Source organism: Diabrotica virgifera, chromosome 4 (genome assembly GCF_917563875.1).
Source record: "Diabrotica virgifera virgifera chromosome 4, PGI_DIABVI_V3a".
Classification (NCBI taxonomy): domain Eukaryota; kingdom Metazoa; phylum Arthropoda; class Insecta; order Coleoptera; family Chrysomelidae; genus Diabrotica; species Diabrotica virgifera.
In genome coordinates, this window is record NC_065446.1 from 212097269 (window position 1) to 212116902 (window position 19634).

Genomic DNA, 19634 nt, shown 5'->3' on the forward strand with positions numbered 1-19634 from the left:
GGTCACTAGCTTAACGCATCTTTCAACTGCCTGTGTATGGCATTGGAAAGTATCTATACTCATAACAGGCTTGAAGTGATTACACCTAAAGCCCAGCTCTCGGATATGGTTTCTTTCATCAGTTACCATAGCCAAAAGTAAATTTTCGGGTAGACAAAGTAAGCATTCTGTTGTAAAACGTGATCAACAACTTGAAGAAGCTTTTTTGGTAAGAACCTTGAAGATTCAATGATTTTTTAATCATGTCTAGGCCCATCTGTGAATTTGTTGTTTATTTTTGTGGCAAACCACATAGGCATATTATAACTTTTGAGAATGAATGTGACAATCTCTCTCAGATTTTCAGAAGGGTTGGACACACTGATGTAGAAACGCAAAACTCTGTTAGCAGTAGCAAGTCATCTTGAATGTGACGTTGGGCTAGGATCACGTACCTACTGCAAAGTCTTCTGAACAATGTCCTGACTCGATGACTTCTGATATCTCAAGCAAGTACAATTATTGGTGCTTGCTAAGAATACGCTTGTCAACTTTTGGAATCTCACAATTAATAGGATTAAAATCAATAAGTGGTAGTCTTTCACAATCAGGTAGGGCCTGTTGTAATCTAAGTGTTGGAAAAGGTGGTGGAATGGCAGTTCGTTATAGTGGAGAAGACAAATACTCCATTGTAGAGGTATTCCCACATGTATCTTTATTTGTGGCTGCGCGCGCTTTCGCGCGCTTTTCCTTCGCTGGCATTCGTCACTTTCGTCTCGCTTCTCGGTAGTCTGCTGTTTTTGACGAAGTTGCGCGACCGAATTCCATTTGAATATCAAAATTTATCTTATCTGCTTGGATTTTAAATATATTATTGTAAATGAATTAAACTATAGCATCTCTAAAAGTCGTATGATTAAATTGCACTAAACAGTCAAATTTTGAAATTTAGCAAAAACTACTAATTTTACTCATTTTGTAATATGTTGCGCGACCGGAAGATATGAAACAAATGTATAATAAGTGCATTTATATTGATTTTACCTACTTTTAGTAGTTAATTCATGGTATAGGAACGCAATTGAAACCATCTGTCATGTTTAAAAAAAATATGAAATATTAAGGTTTTTCATAATTTTTGCTAACTTCGAAGGCATTGCGCGACCGGAAGACAAATTAATAAAAAAATAATAATTAGTGCTTTTTTCAAGTCTATACCAATGGCAACTTTTGCGCACTATAGCGATCTGAAATAAAACAAAAAGTTTTTTTCGAATCACCCTAGTAGGTATGAATACTAACAAAACGAAGATACAAACAGCAAACAACAACTACCATAGAGAAGCTGCAATTATGCCCAGATACGCTGAACTTGCTGTTAAGAGATCTAAATCCCTTTAAAATGCTAAAATAATGTTCCCAAACAACCAAGGGTAAATGGGGCTTCAATAACAAAATTGGAGAAATATGCGTTAATTTTGCGGCGCAGTGTACCTACCTACCTACATAATAATTTATAATTTTAAATATACATATAGCATATAGTTATACATCTATTATGTACATAAAAGTACATTATTATATTTTTTTATAAAAGGGGTAAAATTATGATTGTTCATCTTCTCCAAGCGCCATCTATTGAGTAAGAGAGGCAACAGTCGAAAGATTTCATTACATAATTTTGGTTGAAACGTCCAGTTAAACAAGAGGGTGCAGTAAGTACATGAAATCACGATATGTGAACAAAATAACTAAAACAATGTAATTCTACACAATACACACCTTGTTTTGCTTTACCTTTTTAGCTACTTAAAATTTGGAGCACTTTTATCTAAACTTAAACTGAAAAGGAAAAATAGTCTATTTTTGTTAATACCATGAAAAAATAACCGAAAACGTAAACTTTATGAAAGAGAAATAAAAATGACAGAAAATATTTTTTTTAGTTAGATGTTAGATGAATCAAACACATTATTTGTTATAGCTTATGTTTAATATATTATGTTCTTAAATGTATTTTTGTTATAATAAATAATATGGTTTTAAAAAACTTATTCATCTTCATCGTAAGTACCGGGAGGTTGAACAATGATGCCTTTATTAGACCCCTTTTGAACTTCTTCCGTTTTACCAAATCTGCTGGAGCTTCTTGCTTTATGGATATTATCCCAATAAGGGGCAAATGACGATTTGTCGAAGGCTGCAAAAGGTTTTCCTACATTACCTAAAAATGGTACACGAATATTTTAATTTTGCCTACATATTTTCAATGTAGGCATTTTATTTAATGCCTGCTACATTGAAAATATGTAGGTATATTCATAATAGCTAAAATATAAAAAAATCGTGTAGATAAGATCATTGAATATAACGATAGATTGACGATTTTAGTTAAAAAACAAGCAATTGGACTTCTAGGCCTGGATCCCGCGTACCAAAAGAAAGTTAATTAATAGCAAGCTGACAATTTGTTGAAAGCTTTACGGTGTCTGGTCGGACAAACTTGATGTATGGGAACACTGGAACAGGAGAAGTTTTCGCTTTGAAATTTCGTTTTTTACCGATAAAAATCGAATGGCGTGCATAAACATGTAGAGCTCAGTTCATGACTGGTACCCTGTTTCAACCAAGCGCTCTACACAATATATAATATGTTCGGAAAGACTTCTGTAGTTTTAAAACTCAGATGTGCCTAACAGACAATAAATTGTACATAAACATGTTTTGACTTGTACATAATATGCATGCATTATTTCTCTTGTTAACAATCTAATTACTTTCAGCAACTTGATTAAGACTTACTCAAAGTATTAATTTATGCTATTACCAAGCAGAGAATCAATACGCGCATATGAACAAATTAAACATGTTTAAGTGTAACAGGGTAAGGTAACATTGGATTTGTGTAAGTATTGCTTTTGGCTATTATCGTATCTGCATCTTTTGAATATTGTCTGTCTTAAATAAATTTGATCTTTTATTTTACATTTCTGCTCTTGCAACGTCATGTTTTGTAATTCCACTATTCTTAACCATAAAATGCTTTACTAATTTTAATGTAATTAAACATATTTTTAATATCTTTCAGCATTTGTAACAAACTACTTTATCTTTCTTTCTTTCTTTCTTTCTTTCCTTCTTTCTTTCTTTCTTTCTTTCTTTCTTTGTTTCTTTCTTTTTTTTCTTTATTTCTTTCTTTGTTTCTTTCTTTTTTTTCTTTTTTTCTTTCTTTCTTTCTTTCTTTCTTTCTTTCTTTCTTTATTTCTTTCTTTCTTTCTTTTTTCTTTCTTTCTTTTTTTCTTTCTTTCTTTTTTTATTTCTTTCTTTCTTTCTTTCTCACCTTCCTTATACCCTTTCAGGTAACGGATTTGGGTTTAGTTTAGCTACATATTCACCCATCTCTTCCATTGTTTTCTGTCTTGTGCTATTATTTTCATTTCTTTCTCTTTTTAGGATCTACTATTTGATGTATCCATGTTTACATGTTTATAAGTTTTTTGCATTTTGATGACGGAATCTGCTATAAGGACTATGTCATCCACATACAATAAGCCTTCTATTTTTACTGATTGTAATCTTTGGTATCTTATAATCCTATTATTGTTCATATTTGGTTGGTTTTTTCTCCAGTATTTCCAATCAATTCGTTCATGACTACCTATTAACAATAGTAGCGGGCTAAGAGCCTCCTTTTTTGATACCTCTTTCCCAATTGAATTCTTCAGATCTTTCTTCTGTCTATGTACACGTCCTGTTACTGAATCCTGAATCAATACGCGCATATGAACAAATTAAACATGTTTAAGGTGTAACAGGGTAAGGTAACATTGGATTTGTGCCAAGTATTGCTTTTGGCTATTATCGTATCTTTTGAATATTGTTCTTAAATAAATTTGATCTTTTATTTTACATTTCTGCTCTTGCAACGTCATGTTTTGTAATTACACTATTCTTAACCATAAAATGCTTTACTAATTTTAATGTAATTAAACATATTTTTAATATCTTTCAGCATTTGTAACAAACTACTTTATCTTTCTTTCTTTCTTTCTTTCTTTCTTTCTTTCTTTCTTTCTTTCTTTCTTTCTTTCTTTCTTTCTTTCTTTCTTTCTTTCTTTCTTTCTTTCTTTCTTTCTTTCTTTCTTTCTTTTTTTCTTTCTTTCTTTCTTTCTTTATTTCTTTCTTTCTTTCTTTCTTTCTTTCTTTCTTTCTTTTTTTCTTTCTTTCTTTCTTTCTTTCTTTCTTTCTTTCTCACCTTCCTTATACCCTTTCAGGTATGGGATTTGGGTTTAGTTTAGCTACATATTTACCCATCTCTTCCATTGTTTTCTGTCTTGTGCTATTATTTTCATTTCTTTCTCTTTTTAGGATCTACTATTTGATGTATCCATATTTACATATTTATAAGTTTTTGCATTTTGATCACGGAATCTGCTATAAGGACTATGTCATCCACATACAATAAGGCTTCTATTTTTACTGGTTGTAATCTTTGGTATCCTGTAATCCTATTATTGTCCATATTTGGTTCCACCTTTCCTCCAGTGTCAGTGCTTCTATTTGGTTTTGTGGTTGTCTTAATCTTTTATTTTGTTTTTTTTTAACATTCTCTGACCTTTTCTAAATTAAGCTTATTTACTTTTGTTATTTGGTAATCATTTCTGTCCACCTCTTTTATCCCGTGCTGTATATCTGGCTCTTCTAGTTCTTCTAGGTTCTAGTTTTTCTTCTATTTTTCTCGTATGAACTATGTAATCTATTACACTTTTCATATTTATATACAATTTAAAAAAGGTCATACAACTTTCTCAAAATATCGTAGATGTTCTATAAAGTATTAACTTTTTCCTATAGGACTTGTAGTTTTGCAGAAAACTATAACAAACCGCTTTTTATCCTTAAAAATTCACCCCTATCTACTTCCTGACTTCAGATCACCCTTAAATTGTTTTTCATTTGGTTTTTGTCACATTTTCTTCATTTGATAGTCAATTCCACATTGATGATTCCATACTGATTTTTTACTTGTCGCCATTTTGAATAAGTAAAACGAAAATAATAAGAGCTTCCAATTTACTGCTTTGGTCAAAAACCATATCAAAAGAAAAGAAAACATAGTTATATAATAGCATCTTTAAAAGTGTGGTACTTTATGAATATGAAACCTGTTAACTGTATAAGCGTACAGAACAGAAGTTGCTCGCACTGGAAATAGACTTCTGGCGAAGATTTGCCTTCACCTCTAGAGTCTCACGAATGAACGAGTACCAGCTATTATGGATAGGAAAACAAACATAATAGAAGAAATCCAGGAAAACAACTTTGTTGGTATGGCCATATACAAAGAATGGAGGAACATCGACTCCCAAAGTCGATAATGGGATGGTACTCCGGTCAACTTACACATCCGATTCCACATTACTTACCCAGGTAGTTTTCGGTGTAGCCCTTTTCCTTCTTTCCGGTGGTTGCTATAGACCAGTCTAGTTACACTCAAAAATAGGAGTGAGGTTACTATAATTACCATCAAATTGGCATTATTGTTCAAAATATCATCATAAATGAAATCTAAAAAGTCCTCATAAATCCGACCCGAGCTAAAAAATTTACGCGGGGTCAAAGGTCACTAAATATAGTTTTTAGCGATTTACAGAGACACAGTAAGTTTTACCATAAAATAAGTTCTAACAAAAAATGTAGATTAGATAATTATCTATAAAAAATGTCTTATTACTTCTTTTCCCTAAGAGCCAGTGTTTTTGAGATACAACGATTCAAAAAGTTGTAATCGTCATAATATGCGCACACGTTTCCAGACTACCTTTGAGGTAGTGTACTCAGCGCGTTTTTTTAACGTGGTTTCCCCAGTAGGCCTATTCCACGGATCTGTTATGATTCTGTTTCATTTGAAGCTATTGAATAATTGATATTGGCAAGGGTTAAAAATGATAAAAGTTATAAAAAGTGGTATAAATTAAAAAAAAAATAGGGAAATTTATCCAACTGGTTCATAATTTTCTGATACTTCTGCTTCCTCTTCTCCTTGTTCATCTTGGTCTTCTTCACCTTCTACTTCTTCTTCTTCTTCTTCTTCTTCTTCTTCTTGTTCTTCTTCTTCTTGTTCATCATGGGGGCAAGTAAATCGCCCCAATAATGACACATCGCATGGCTCCTCGGTAGAATCAAATGAATCCTCAATTGTTGGTGATTCAACATTGCAGCACGACCGGTTTTGACAATTAGTGCATGCTACCGAACAAAACAGTCCAACTTCTTTGCAACCACATTTAGCGGTACATCCCTGTTTACAGTTGCAAAAAATTGTGTTCAGGGGTTTTTGCGGCGCAGGTGGGAGTAAAGTTTGAATTGGTTCTAATGAACTCTCGACTAATTTCCATCCCCAGTCTTTTGGATCTAGCTGATAACCAAGCCACATTTGAACTTGGTAATATACCCGAAAAATATGTTGATGAGCAGCCGCTGAGGTTGGAGGAAGACAAGATAACTGCACTTGTTTTTTATTTCGAGTACTTTTAAAGAAACATGCATATCGAAACTTATCTAAGCACGTAGTTTTTTTAGGCACTCTATATATAGAGAGAAGAAAGCTAATTCTGTTGGAAATAACTGCTTGTGGAGTTGAATTAGTTTTTTTTAACCTACAGCACATTCGAGTAATATAATTAGGTTTAACACGTATTTTCACTCCGGAGTAGTACTCAAGACTAATTAATACCTCGAGGGTGTCATCTATCTGAAGGATTTCGCCACCCAGGAAGATAACGGTGTAATTTGCATAATAGTAAACAAACTAAGTTTGCATAAAATTTATTGTATATTAAAATGTTTATTAGTACTTAGCAATAAACATTTTGCCTAGAAAGTTGGCTTTCATTATTGTGTTCAAACCCTTCTGAGAAAAGAATAGGTAGGGTTATTAGATTAGCCGACGTACCGATAGAACGTGTTTATTCCGAAAAAACCCATCTTTACAAATTGAATAAGACGCATAAATAAGAAGATTTGTTCTAAGTTAATACTTTGTTATATCAATTTACTATTTTTGTTGGGAATAAGCCGTAAATTCGAAATAATAATTCTTATTATTTCCGCGTAACATTCACTTTGTAAAGATTTTTTTGTTGGCACTGTAATATAATACAGCTCATACATTGCATCCCTCGGTAGACCGCAAGCTGTATAGTAGAAACATTATCATATTTATAATATCTTATTATACTATTATGTGTAATATCAGTTATGGTAGGGGAGCAAAGTATGCTAAATGTGCAGTCACTCGAGCGCTTTGGGGACCTATTGGGTTGTGACGAGTAGGTCCTAAAACCAAAAAAAGTTAAGTAAAGTTTTCCATTTTAGTGGGCGCTTGCCATTTTTTAATTTAATTTTCCATTTCCAACAATCGTTTTTTCCGATTATAACGCCATCTATCCATAATTCGAAAAAATGTTTCGAATGAAAGTTATTTATTTTTACGTAAGGAATCCAAATCTGCAATAAAAAATGAGGGCTCCTATTTAATATTTTAAAGTAACCCCCCACCCCACATCCATGGGGGGTCGTGTTTGGTGCCATTCGATAGATTTTTCAAAAATATTGAATAAGTGTATTTTACAGTTTTTCGATCTGATATTCATTTCGCGAAATATCGCGGGATTCTTATTTAAAATATTAAATTTACCCCCACCCCTCTCCGTAGAAAGTCGTGTTTGGTATCACTCGATAGATTTTTAAAAAATATTGGGCACATATTTTTTAGTTTTTCGATCTGTCATTCATTTCGCGAAATATTCGCTTTTTTCTTGTGAAACTTTGGGACTCATTCATTTCCTTACGCCCGGCTCAAATCGTCAGATTTTTAAAATATACACTCTTTTGCATGTACTTAACTTACCTTATCTTAATCTGACAATTTCTAGTTTTTTTAAGGATAGATTTTTTTTCGGGCTCCCCTTAACGAACTCCCCTGTGTTAAGAGCCAATATATGGTAGAAGTACATCTGCAGGGTACCAGGTTTCTCCCCATATACTAATCTGACGCGCTCAAGTAACTGCAAAAATCCCCGCTTGGGCTCCCCTACCATTAAGTTGACCGATAGAATATTATAATATTATGACAGCCCTGGCATTAAGGCTATCTTCTCCCGGTGAGGGTGGTTATCCCTTATCCGAGGGGTGGAATAATTGATACGCTTTTACTTGTTGAGTTGTTTTATTTACACTCGCATGAGCATAAGCTGGTAGCACCGCACCCAAAGAACGTCTCGTGTAGAAAGAGACACTATCTTTAATGTGGAAATATTACGTCTGATCACCAAAATAGAATGACGAATGTCTCATATAATAATAAGAATTCCCTTGTTATAGTTTTGCTGTTTATATATTTAGAAATGCCTATTCAGCATCGACCATGAAAAGTGTTTATAATTGACTCTGCAATTATTAGTGAATCGTGATCTAGGATAACAATATTTATATAATCGAATGAAGGTTGTAATATTGTTATGATGACATAAATAACTGAAAGTAATTATCGTAGATAATTACAGGGTGTTTTTAAGATATATCTACTGAGTACAGATGAATTCTTGTACACCTTCCCTTTTTAGGAATTTTCCGACTACGGGGAGGGAAATTTGCAAGTCGTGCTACCAACCCATACTGTGTTGTAATCAATACAAAAAATTTATTTTATATACAAACTTCCTAAGCCTACGCAAATACATAAATAATATAAAATGTTCGTTTAACAACATTGTTTCGTAACACTTGTCACTCACTGCGTTTTCGGATTGTAAGCATATAATCTATTCTTATGTATTTCCTTGATTTTATTGTTTTCTATTCTGATTTTACAATTAACGTTATTTACTTGTATCGTAACTCATTGTAGTAGGCATCTATATTGTAACATGGTTGAATCTCATGTGTAAGGTCTTCCGGTAGGTTAACCTTCCTGCCATATAACAGTTCGAACGGTGTGTATCCATGATACGCGTTAGGGGTTGTATTGTAGCAGTATGTGAACATTCTGCAACACACATCCCAATTTTCTCTGTCTTCGTCTATGAATGCTCTTACGTACTCGTTCAACGTTCTGCGCAGTTTTTCGCAACCTCCAATGGACTGTGTGTGGTATGCCGTTGAAAAGTTTTCTAAAAAGTGTTCTGAAAAGTGTTCTATTTTTAATAGCTTTGTTAATTCCTGCATTACTTCGTTCTTATACTCTGTGCCTTGGTCTGTTCTTATTTGCTTCATGAGTCCGTATGTTGGTATGAAATGATCAAAGATTCCTCTTGCTATTGTCTCTGCTTCTTTATTGCACACTGGTATGCTGACCGCGTATTTTGTCAGTTCACACAACATTGTGATACAGTATTTATTACCTTCATTACTTCTCGTGAATGGACCTATTGTATCTATGTATACTATGTCCCATGGTTTGGAAGATGTGTCCGATATCACGAACTCTTCGACATGTGTTCTTTTCGGTTTGTTAATTTGACATTTGTGGCATTGTTTTACGTATTTTCTTACGTCTTTTTCCAAATTTTTCCATCGGAATCTTGCCTTTAGCTTCTTAATTAGTCTGTTATTCCCTACGTGTTCTCCGAACATCGGGTGATTATGGTATTCTCCTATTAATCTGTGTTTTTCTTTGTCATCTTTTATTGTTTCTGGTACTTCACATATGTATATTTCTATATTCTTCAATTTTTTATTTCCTTCTTTAATAAATTCATCAATTGTGCACATTTTAAAAATAATATCATTTACGTATATTTTTACTTTACGTACTGCATTCTCTACCGCCAGCTTATCAAGCTGTACCAACGCTTGGTTTAAATCGAAATGATTCAATCCTGTGGCTATGCTTTTGCTGCATTTTATTTTGTTTTTGGCCCTAATGCTCAGTCTTGGTGAGATTAGTTCTGCTCCAAAGGACAAAATTGGTAGTCTATGCGCCTCTAAATTATTTAGTACCTTCCTTACTGTCTGTTTGGTGGCTTCTGGCTGTAGTGCGAGTTCACTTTCAGCCTTTGTTTGTCTTGCTTCTGTCTCCTTTTCTTTTGCTTGAGCTCTTGTTATAGCTAGTATATGGGCGTTGTCTATGTATAGGTTTTTTAGTTGATGCAATGTTATTCTTGAAAGGCTGTCTGCGTAGTTACTTTTCCCTGTTATATACTCTATTCCGAAGTCATATTCTTCTAGGTCTAATCTGATCCTCGTGAGTTTTGAGGTTGGTTCTTTCATTGCAAATAGGTGTGTCAAAGGTTTATGGTCTGTTTTTACTTTGAATGTTGGTGCTCCATATAGATAACATTTAAAATAATTAATTCCCCAATGAATCGCTAGTAATTCCTTAACGATTATAGGTTTATTACATTCTCCTTTACTAAAACTTCTTGATGCATATGCTATAGGTAGGTCAATTCCGTTATAATCTTGACTTAGGATTGCTGAACAACTCTCATTGGATGCGTCTGTTGTTAAGATAAACTGTTTGTTGAAATCAGGATATTTTAAAATTGGTGGTTTCGTCAGAGATGCTTTAAGCTTTTTGAATGCTTTTTCACACTCCTCGGTCCACGAAAATTCTACTCCTTTCCTCGATAATTTGTTGAGTGGTCTGCATATTTCCGCAAAATTTTTAATAAAACGTCTGTAATAGTTGCAAAATGCTACAAATCTCTTTGTTTCTTCCGCTGTCTTAGGTGTCGGATATTGTTCAACTGCTGCATACTTCGCTTTGTCTGGTGATACTCCCTCTTGAGAAAGATCATGTCCTAAATATGTTACTTCCCTTCTAAAGAATTGACATTTTCCTGGGTTAAGTTTCAAATTGAATTTTCGACATGTCTCGAATGTCTTTTTCAGGTTGTCTAAGTGATGTTTTTCGGATATTCCAATTACTACGATATCGTCCATGTAAAGAAATGCTTTGTCTGGTGTTAATCCTGAAAATGCTATTGACATCATTCTTGAAAAGCTATTTGGGCTTACATTTAATCCAAAAGGTAATCTGGTAAATTGAAATGCTCCATTTTCTGTGCTGAACGATGTGTATTTTCTCGATGATTTTTCTAATGGTATCTGGTGAAAGCCTGACATTAAGTCTATAACTGAAAACCATTTTGTTCTTCCTAGTTGATCTAATGTCGAATCTATTCTTGGTAATGGAAATTTGTCTGTAACTATCTTCTTGTTCAGTTGTCTAAAATCTATGCATAATCTCCATGCTTTTCCTCCATCTATAGCTTTTTTCGGTACCAGTACTACTGGGCTGTTGTACTCGGATGTAGATGGTTCTATGATTCCTTGGTCTCTTAGGTTTTGTACTTGTCGATTTAATTCCTCTGTTTGCGCATGAGGTGTCCTATAATTCTTTATATGTACCGGAGTTTGGTCTTTAACTCTTAGTTTTTGTTCGTAGAAATTGTTACAGGTTAACATATCATGCCTTAGGGCGAATATGTCCGAATATTCCTCGCATAACGATACTAAGTTGTCTCGTATGTATTCTGGTATGTCTAATTTCAGTGATTCTCGTAATTCTTTTTTTCTGTCCTTGCTGTCGTTGACTAGCCTATATATATTGAATAGTTTAATATCCAACGTCCTGATTGTGCTTGCGTCTACATTTACTGTTTCGTACGTTGTGTTCAAAATTTTGATGTATGGATTATTACTTGAAATAATTGCTCTTGCTATGAATATTCCTGGTTGTATTTCTTGCTGTTCCACTATCCTGTCTTTCTTTAACGTTTGAAAAATTTTTACGATTCTGTAAATTTCACATCTAGGCGGTATTATTATGGTGTCATTGTCTATATTGTCCAGAATTTTCGTACTAATGTAACAATCGTTGTCCTCTTTAATGTGCATTTTAAGGTTTGCGTAATCTAGTATACATTGAAAGTTAGAAATAAAGTCTCTCCCAATGATTCCGTCTGTTGGAATTGGAAAGTTAGGTTCTACCAATTGAAAGATGTGTTCGAATCGAGTTCCTTTTACTTCGAGTGTTGTCTCAACTTCTCCCATTGTTTGCAACTCTCCTTTAGTGACTCCTTTTATTTTCGCCTTTGTGTTTGGTTTAATAATAATAATAATAATAATAATAACTCCCCTGTGGGAGTTTTATGTCAGTTCTTCTATCAGGCGCGGCCCCCTGCGAATGGGGGATGCTTTCTGGGTATTCGTAGCGCCAATACCCAGAGAGTAGCAGGAATACTTGCCGTGGAACAAAAACTGACACCTGGCAGTAGGTATAAAATGCACACCCGTGAGAATGGAGACTAATAGTTTATGTTTAGGGCCGCTGCCTGGGGATCGCCAGGGCACGTCTGGAGCCGACGCTGGACGTGACAGCATGCGGGACGTCGGTGGCAGGGTGTTGAGGAGGCGGGCCCCTGTCACACAAACAGCTACAGCCCAACAACAACCACAAGCGAGCCAAACAACAGCAAGAGCTCCACTCGCTGAAGGTGCTGCGCCGGAACATCAGCCGGCGCTCACTCAAGCGGGACGACCGAGGCAGCGCATGAAATGGACTGTGTCCATTAACGAAAGCATTTTGCGCATCTATTATAAGGTGACAAACCTCGGTCAAGAAACGATCGGCTACAGACAACAGCTGTATGCCGAATTTTGCAGGGAGTACCCAGATATTCAAGTATCGGAGCAAAGAGTATCAGATCAATACCGGGTAATCGTAAGAAACAACCTTATCCCAGAGACTAGACGCAATACGATCAAAAGCGAAGTCGAACGGGAGATTAATAACCAAGAGCTAGTTTTAGATCAAGTTCCTAATGAAATCCTTGATGAGCAGATTCCTGAGATTCCCATACCAGAAACTCAACCTGACAATACACAGCAGGAAAACAACGAGTTGCGCGATAGTCTAGAGAACGAAATGGCTCGTGCCGTACAAGAGTTTAATGGAACAAATCCACTTAGGATCCGCTACCACGAATAAACTCTTGTAAGAAACTAGGTGCCCTGTTACAAATTGTGAATACTGAAGTCCTACCCAATTATGTCGTAGAAGCCCACACATTGGAATATCTGCATATGCTAATCTACTGTGCAGCTACAGCAATTGCCAATGTAATGGGCGTTAAGATCAGAACACGACGGGGTACTAATAACGGAAGGACTGGTAACAGAATTGCACCCTGGGAAAAAAGACTTCTCGGAAAAATTGAATTACTGCGTAGGGATATTGGTCATGTCACAGAATATATAAGAGGTGTTACAAGTAGAAAAGTCATTAAAAGAGCGGAAGAAATAATGCGGAGCACTGCAAGACACTCGAGATACGATCCAGAAAATAACACAGCCCAACAGTGTCTGGATACATTAAAACAAAAACTCTCCGTCTATTCAGGACGATTAAGAAGGTATAAAGTTAGTAACAACCGAAAATGTGACAATGCACTTTTTGAGAACTCTGAGAAGGCGTTCTACCGAAAACTCAATTCCACCGTAGAAAGTGTCGACAAGTCTTACCCAAACCAAGAAGAAATTCATGAGTTTTGGGGAAATCAACTTTCCACACCAGCTGCTTTTAACAACAATGCTGGCTGGATAGAAGATACGACGCGCAACTGTCACCACTACGTCACTGCTAACTACGAACCATTCACGACTGAAGAAGTCTCAAATGTCATCAAAGAGCTTCATAACTGGAAATCTCCTGGACCAGACGGAGTTCAGAACTTCTGGCTTAAAAAGTTTTGGAGTATTCATGAGTGCTTATCAACATTAATTAATCATGTTATTTCTAATCCGCAGGAATTACCATCATTTCTAACTCAGGGAACTACTTATTTAATACCCAAGGATCAAAATAACACCCAAGATCCATCCAAGTACCGCCCAATTACTTGTCTTCCAACTTTGTATAAATTGGTCACATCCTGTGTAACCCGGCGTATCTACCAACACTGTGCTCTAAACAATATCATAGAGCCTCAACAGAAAGGATGCGCTAAGGGTTCCATGGGTTGCAAAGAACAGCTTATCATCGACTCAGTCATTTCTAACCAGGCATTCACCAAAAAAAGGAACCTTTTTACTGCATTTATTGACTATAAAAAGGCCTTTGATTCAGTACCGCATGAATGGCTAATAGATATATTGAAAATATACAAAGTAGATGATAACATAGTGACCTTTTTAAGGCATATAATGAGAGATTGGAAGACTAAAATTCACCTCCAAATACCTGGTGAAAACAATATCGAAACCGAAAATATCGCAATCAACCGGGGCCTATTTCAAGGAGACTCGTTGAGTCCATTGTGGTTCTGTTTAGCTTTGAACCCCCTTTCCCAGCTATTAAACTCCACTGACTCAGGTTTTAGCATTAAAAGCAATAATACTGTGGTAGCGAAGCTCAATCATCTGTTGTATATGGATGATTTGAAATTAATGGCTTCCACTCGAGAACACCTAGAAGAGATGCTAAAAACTGTAGAAACATTTTCTAATGATATTAGTATGCAGTTCGGTCTAGACAAGTGCCGTGTTTTGAATATAGTCAGAGGAAAGGTACAGCCCGGTGGATTCGATATGCAAAATGGCCAGAACATCGAGGCCATGGGCGACAACGATATGTACAAATATCTTGGAGTAAAGCAGGCGCGGAAAATTGACCATAAGCAAATGAAAACTGAGATAACTACTGAGTTTATAAGAAGGGTAAAACAGCTGCTTCGTTCACAGCTTAACAGTAAAAATTTGTTTAAGGCACTAAACACCTACGCTTGTTCCGCGCTTAGCTATTCATTTGGTATTGTTAAGTGGACAAAAACGGATATAGAAAATCTTCAGCGAAAAGTACGAACACACCTCACAAAGGCACAAAAACACCACCCTAAAAGTGCAGTAGAACGAACGACATTACCCCGGTATTTAGGAGGAAGAGGACTTATGGATACAGGTGAGCAATTAGATAAACAAATTGCTAATTTAAGAACTTATTTTCAGATGCAGGCTGAGACATCTACTCTACATCGCGCTATCTGTGCAGTAGATGACACAACACCGATCAAACTGAGGGAAGCAGAACTGCGCATAAACCACCTTACTAAGGACGAAAAAGTGCGCGCCTGGATGGGTAAACCTTTGCACGGGCGACATCCCAATGAGGTCAGCCAAGATTATGTCGACAATATAGCGTCGAACTACTGGTTGACATCAGGAAAGATGTTCCCTGAAACGGAGGGTTCATTACTGGCCATTCAGGATCAGGTTATACCAACCAGAAACTACCTGAAATATATCATCAAAGACCCTCAGGTTCAAAACGACAGATGCCGATATGGATGTCAAGCCCAAGAAACCATCCAACATCTTACAGGGGGCTGCCAGGCATTTGCTGCAACTGAATACAAGGAACGGCATGACGCAGTGGGAAAAATCCTTCATCAAGAGATAGCTATCAAGCTGGGACTTCTCCAAACGGACCATATTCCGTATTATCAATACGTCCCTGAGAGTATGCTTGAGGATGGCAACTACAAGCTATACTGGGACCGCACTGTGCTCACAGATCAAACAGTGGCACATAATAGACCAGATCTCGTACTAGTTAATAAATTAACAAGACAAACAACACTAATTGATGTGGCGATACCTAACAACAATAATCTACGTAGTAAATTCACTGAAAAGATCGCCAAGTACAGAGATCTAGAAATTCAAATACGAAGGCAATGGAGAATGCAAAGTACCCAGACGATACCTATTGTTATATCTACTACTGGAGTCATTCCGAAGAACCTCCTCGAAAGCATAAAAAGGCTGGGTCTAAATGAACATCTTTACAAGACCATGCAGAAAGCTGTACTACTCGCAACAGCCAGATGTGTACGAAAATTTTTGGGAGATACACCTGCATACCAAGTCACCTAGGGCTCGATAACACGGAAAGAGTCCCACCAGAGCTCAATCCTTTTGATACCGTAGGTATCTGGGATGAGTCAATTTTCCCCTTAGAGGGAGTGTGAGCCGTATGGCTAAATCTGGATAATAATAATATCGTCTTTATTATTTCTTCAATATAGAAATGTACATTTTTATATAAAACATAATATATTATTTTCAGAAATAAAGGGAGAAGTTCATTTTCTGAAATGTCGCCATTTACAGAAAATGTTCTTCCACTTAACCCGAAAAAAAAAAAAAAAAACTTATCTATATAGTGCCATTATAAAAACAACAATAATTTCGTTTCATTTACCAATTTATTCGAGCTCGAGCATTATGTTCGTCCAGAACCAAAATTATGATTGAGAAGTAAACAAATAGTCTCTAGATTTGGATTTAAACTGCCCAATGTTTAATACTTTTATTGTTGATGGTAATGAATTATACAAATGACATACCTGATACCTAAAAGACCTTCTAAATATCTCTGTTTTAAATTTCGGTATTGCCAGCAAACCTTTATATCTAATATTTAAGTTGTGTATGTCCGTTCGATACGTGATTTTACGATGAAGATAAGACGGTTTTTTTGTTAGAATTATTTTATGATAAAGACAGACTGTATGATGTACCCGTCTATTTTCCATATTCAGCCACTCAATTTCCTTAATTTTATGTGAAACTCTTTGTCTTCTGCGAATGCCAAATATGAGTCTTAGACAAGAATTTTGAACTTTTTGAATTTTATTCTTGTAGTGAGTGGCTAAATTAGGACCGTAAAGAGCGTCAGCATAATTAAAATTTGAAAGTACAAGAGATTCACACAAAATTTTCTTAACATTAAATGGTAGAAAATGTCGATTACCGTATATAATCTTAATTGAAGCGTAGGCACGCTGTATCAATTTATTTATATGTTTTTCGAATCTTAACTCTGAATCCATTAATACACCCAAATTCTTTGCCACATCAACAACATCAAGAATTGAATCCTGAATTTGGATTTGGATTGATGGTAAAACTAATTCCCTTTGATTTTTTGGCCCAAATATTAATATGTTTGATTTACTGGAATTGATGCATAGGCAATTGTTAAAAGCAGCTTCTACAAATCTTTTTAAATCGGCATTAATCAGATCATTAGCGTTTTTTAAATTTTCGATTGGGAAACTGTAGTAGAGTTGAGTGTCATCAGCATATAAATGAGCTTGGCATGACTGAAGCTTAGAGAGAAGATTAGAAGTATATAGAGAAAATAATAAAGGACCCAATATTGAGCCTTGTGGAACTCCTGAATTAATATTCAAAGAGTTTGAATTTTGACCTTCTATATTAACATGCTGTTGTCGCCCTTCCAAATAGCTTATTATAAAATGCTAAATCCTAAATACTTTAAAATGCTTATCATTAATTCATGGTTAATAGTGTCAAAAGCTCTGCTAAAATCTAATAAAATCAATATAGTACATTTTCTGTCATCTATAGCCGTAAGTATGTCATCGACAATATGCAAAAGTGCAGTTGTGCAACTAAAGCCATTGCGAAATCCAGATTGAACATCAGGTAAAAGAGAAAATTTTTGTATATATTCCTTTATTTGAATTTCCATAGCTCTTTCCAATACTTTGGATAAAGTAGGTAAAATACTGATACCTCGCAAGTCTTTCATTTCTTTTGGATTTTGTTTCTTCGGCAATACCCTCACAACTGCCCTCTTCCACATCGCCGGACAGACATTCTCTGTTAAACAATAATTTATAATATGTGTAATGTAAGGTACGATATGAGGACAACAAAGTTTAATTAATTTAATATTTATACCATCACACCCTCTCGCATTCGTTTTTATATCTGATATGGTCTTAAAAACAAACAAGTCATTAATTTCCTTAAATTTAAAGTTTTCATTGAGTAATCTATTATTATTATAAAAATTTAAAAGATGTTGGGGTGGTTTTTTATTAGGAACAGATTTTATAAAAAAATTATTTAGATCGTTAGGCTTTTTTAAATCCTCTGGAATATTTTTATTTTTATCGGGAAGAAATTTATTCAACTTTAGTGTCTTCCACATTTCTTTTGATGAATTATTATTGAATTGATGTATAAAGTATGCCTTTTTTTCTCTCTCAATAGCCCGATTAGTAAAGTTACGCATTTGTCTATAAAAATCTAAATGTCTCTGTAATCTAGTCCTTTTAAATTTGCTTAAAACTTTGTCCCTCTCGTTCATCATAATTTTGATGACATATGTCATCCATGGTGCTCTGGCTTTAGTGACTCTAGAGGTAACTATGGGAATATGTCTATCAAATAAATTATTTAAGCAATTAACTAAGTACGATATTTTTGCATCAATATTTTCCTGGTCATATATTCTGAAAAATGAAGTATTAAACAAATCAGCCTGAAAGGATTCTTGATTAAAATTTTTAAAGCTTCTATATGTACACATTTTAGATTGTTGCGATGTACCACCTACATTTACCTTACAATAAACAATAGAGTGATCTGAGATGTTATGATGTATGACACCCCCCTCCACTGCAGCTCCTTTTTGTACTATTACATAATCTAGAAGTGTTGCAGATGTAGCAGTGACTCTAGTAGGAAAGTCTATCAATTGACAATAATTCAGTGATTCTAAAATTGAATAAAAATTCTTAACACTACTATTGTCATAGTCAAACAAGTCTAAATTAAAATCACCCATACAAATTATTTCATCTACAGTTGGTCCAATATCAATTAGACTATTTTCAAACTCATCCAGAAAAGAATTTAAATTTTTTTCATGAGGTCTATATATTACACCTATTCCAAATGTTTTTTTATGAACCGTAATTTTAATCCATAACTGTTCCCAGATATAATCCTGCCTACTTATAAGTGGTTCACAACGCAATCCATCTCCAACATATATACATATTCCTTTACCTCTGCAATTTCTATCCGCCCGGTATAATTTATAATTATTAAAATTTAATTGGTCATCAACAATACTATATTTCAACCATGTTTCACATATTAAAAGAATATCTAAAGAATTATCCGAAACTATTTGTTTAATATTTTGCAATGAAGGTACTAATGATCTTGCATTACAGCAACCTACTTTAAACATTTTGTTTTATTTTAAACAATTTGAATGCTCGAGTTCGAAATTAAAACAATACCAAAACAAACGATATCTAACTTAAACAAAAAATTGTAGTTCTTGTAGTTTTTGTTCCACCTAGATAAAAATCTAGTAACGGGAACAACTCAATTGGTCAAATGCTGCAAATATAATCCTTAACATTGTTATGCTCGTAAAAGATAAAAATAACAAACATCATGATTCTATCTGTTAATTTCAAAAGCCATTAAATAGAGAATAATAATAATACATTATATACTAAGTAAGTAGTTTAGCGACATCCTCCAGTGAGCTGATTCTTCTACCATTTTGTTGACCATTCAGTTTGACGTAAACTTGACCATAATTTGTCCAAACCACACCTGAACCATTAATTTTTTTCACTGCCTCCGTTACAATATTTAGCTGCTCTCTCGTTAAATCCTCTCGAATTATTATATTTGTAGACTTCAGTGACCTTTTATTTTTGTAAACAACATTTTTATAATAATTTGAGGAAAATTTCACCAAAACTGGTCTACTTTTGTGGGTTTCTTTCTTGTTCAGTCGATAGCAGAACTCT

At 34.7% G+C, this 19634-nt stretch overlaps 1 protein-coding gene across 2 annotated transcripts in view; it reads right to left on the minus strand.

The window, feature by feature from the left end:
- Positions 1-1959: 1959 nt before the first annotated feature.
- Positions 1960-19634, minus strand: part of LOC114346803 (uncharacterized) — a 138388-nt gene continuing 120713 nt past the window's right edge. For both annotated transcript variants that reach the window (XM_050649867.1, XM_028297542.2), the window contains exon 5: positions 1960-2203. In XM_050649867.1, the coding sequence (XP_050505824.1) occupies positions 2031-2203 (173 nt within the window). In that variant the 3' untranslated portion in view covers positions 1960-2030. The remainder of the gene's footprint in view (positions 2204-19634) is intronic.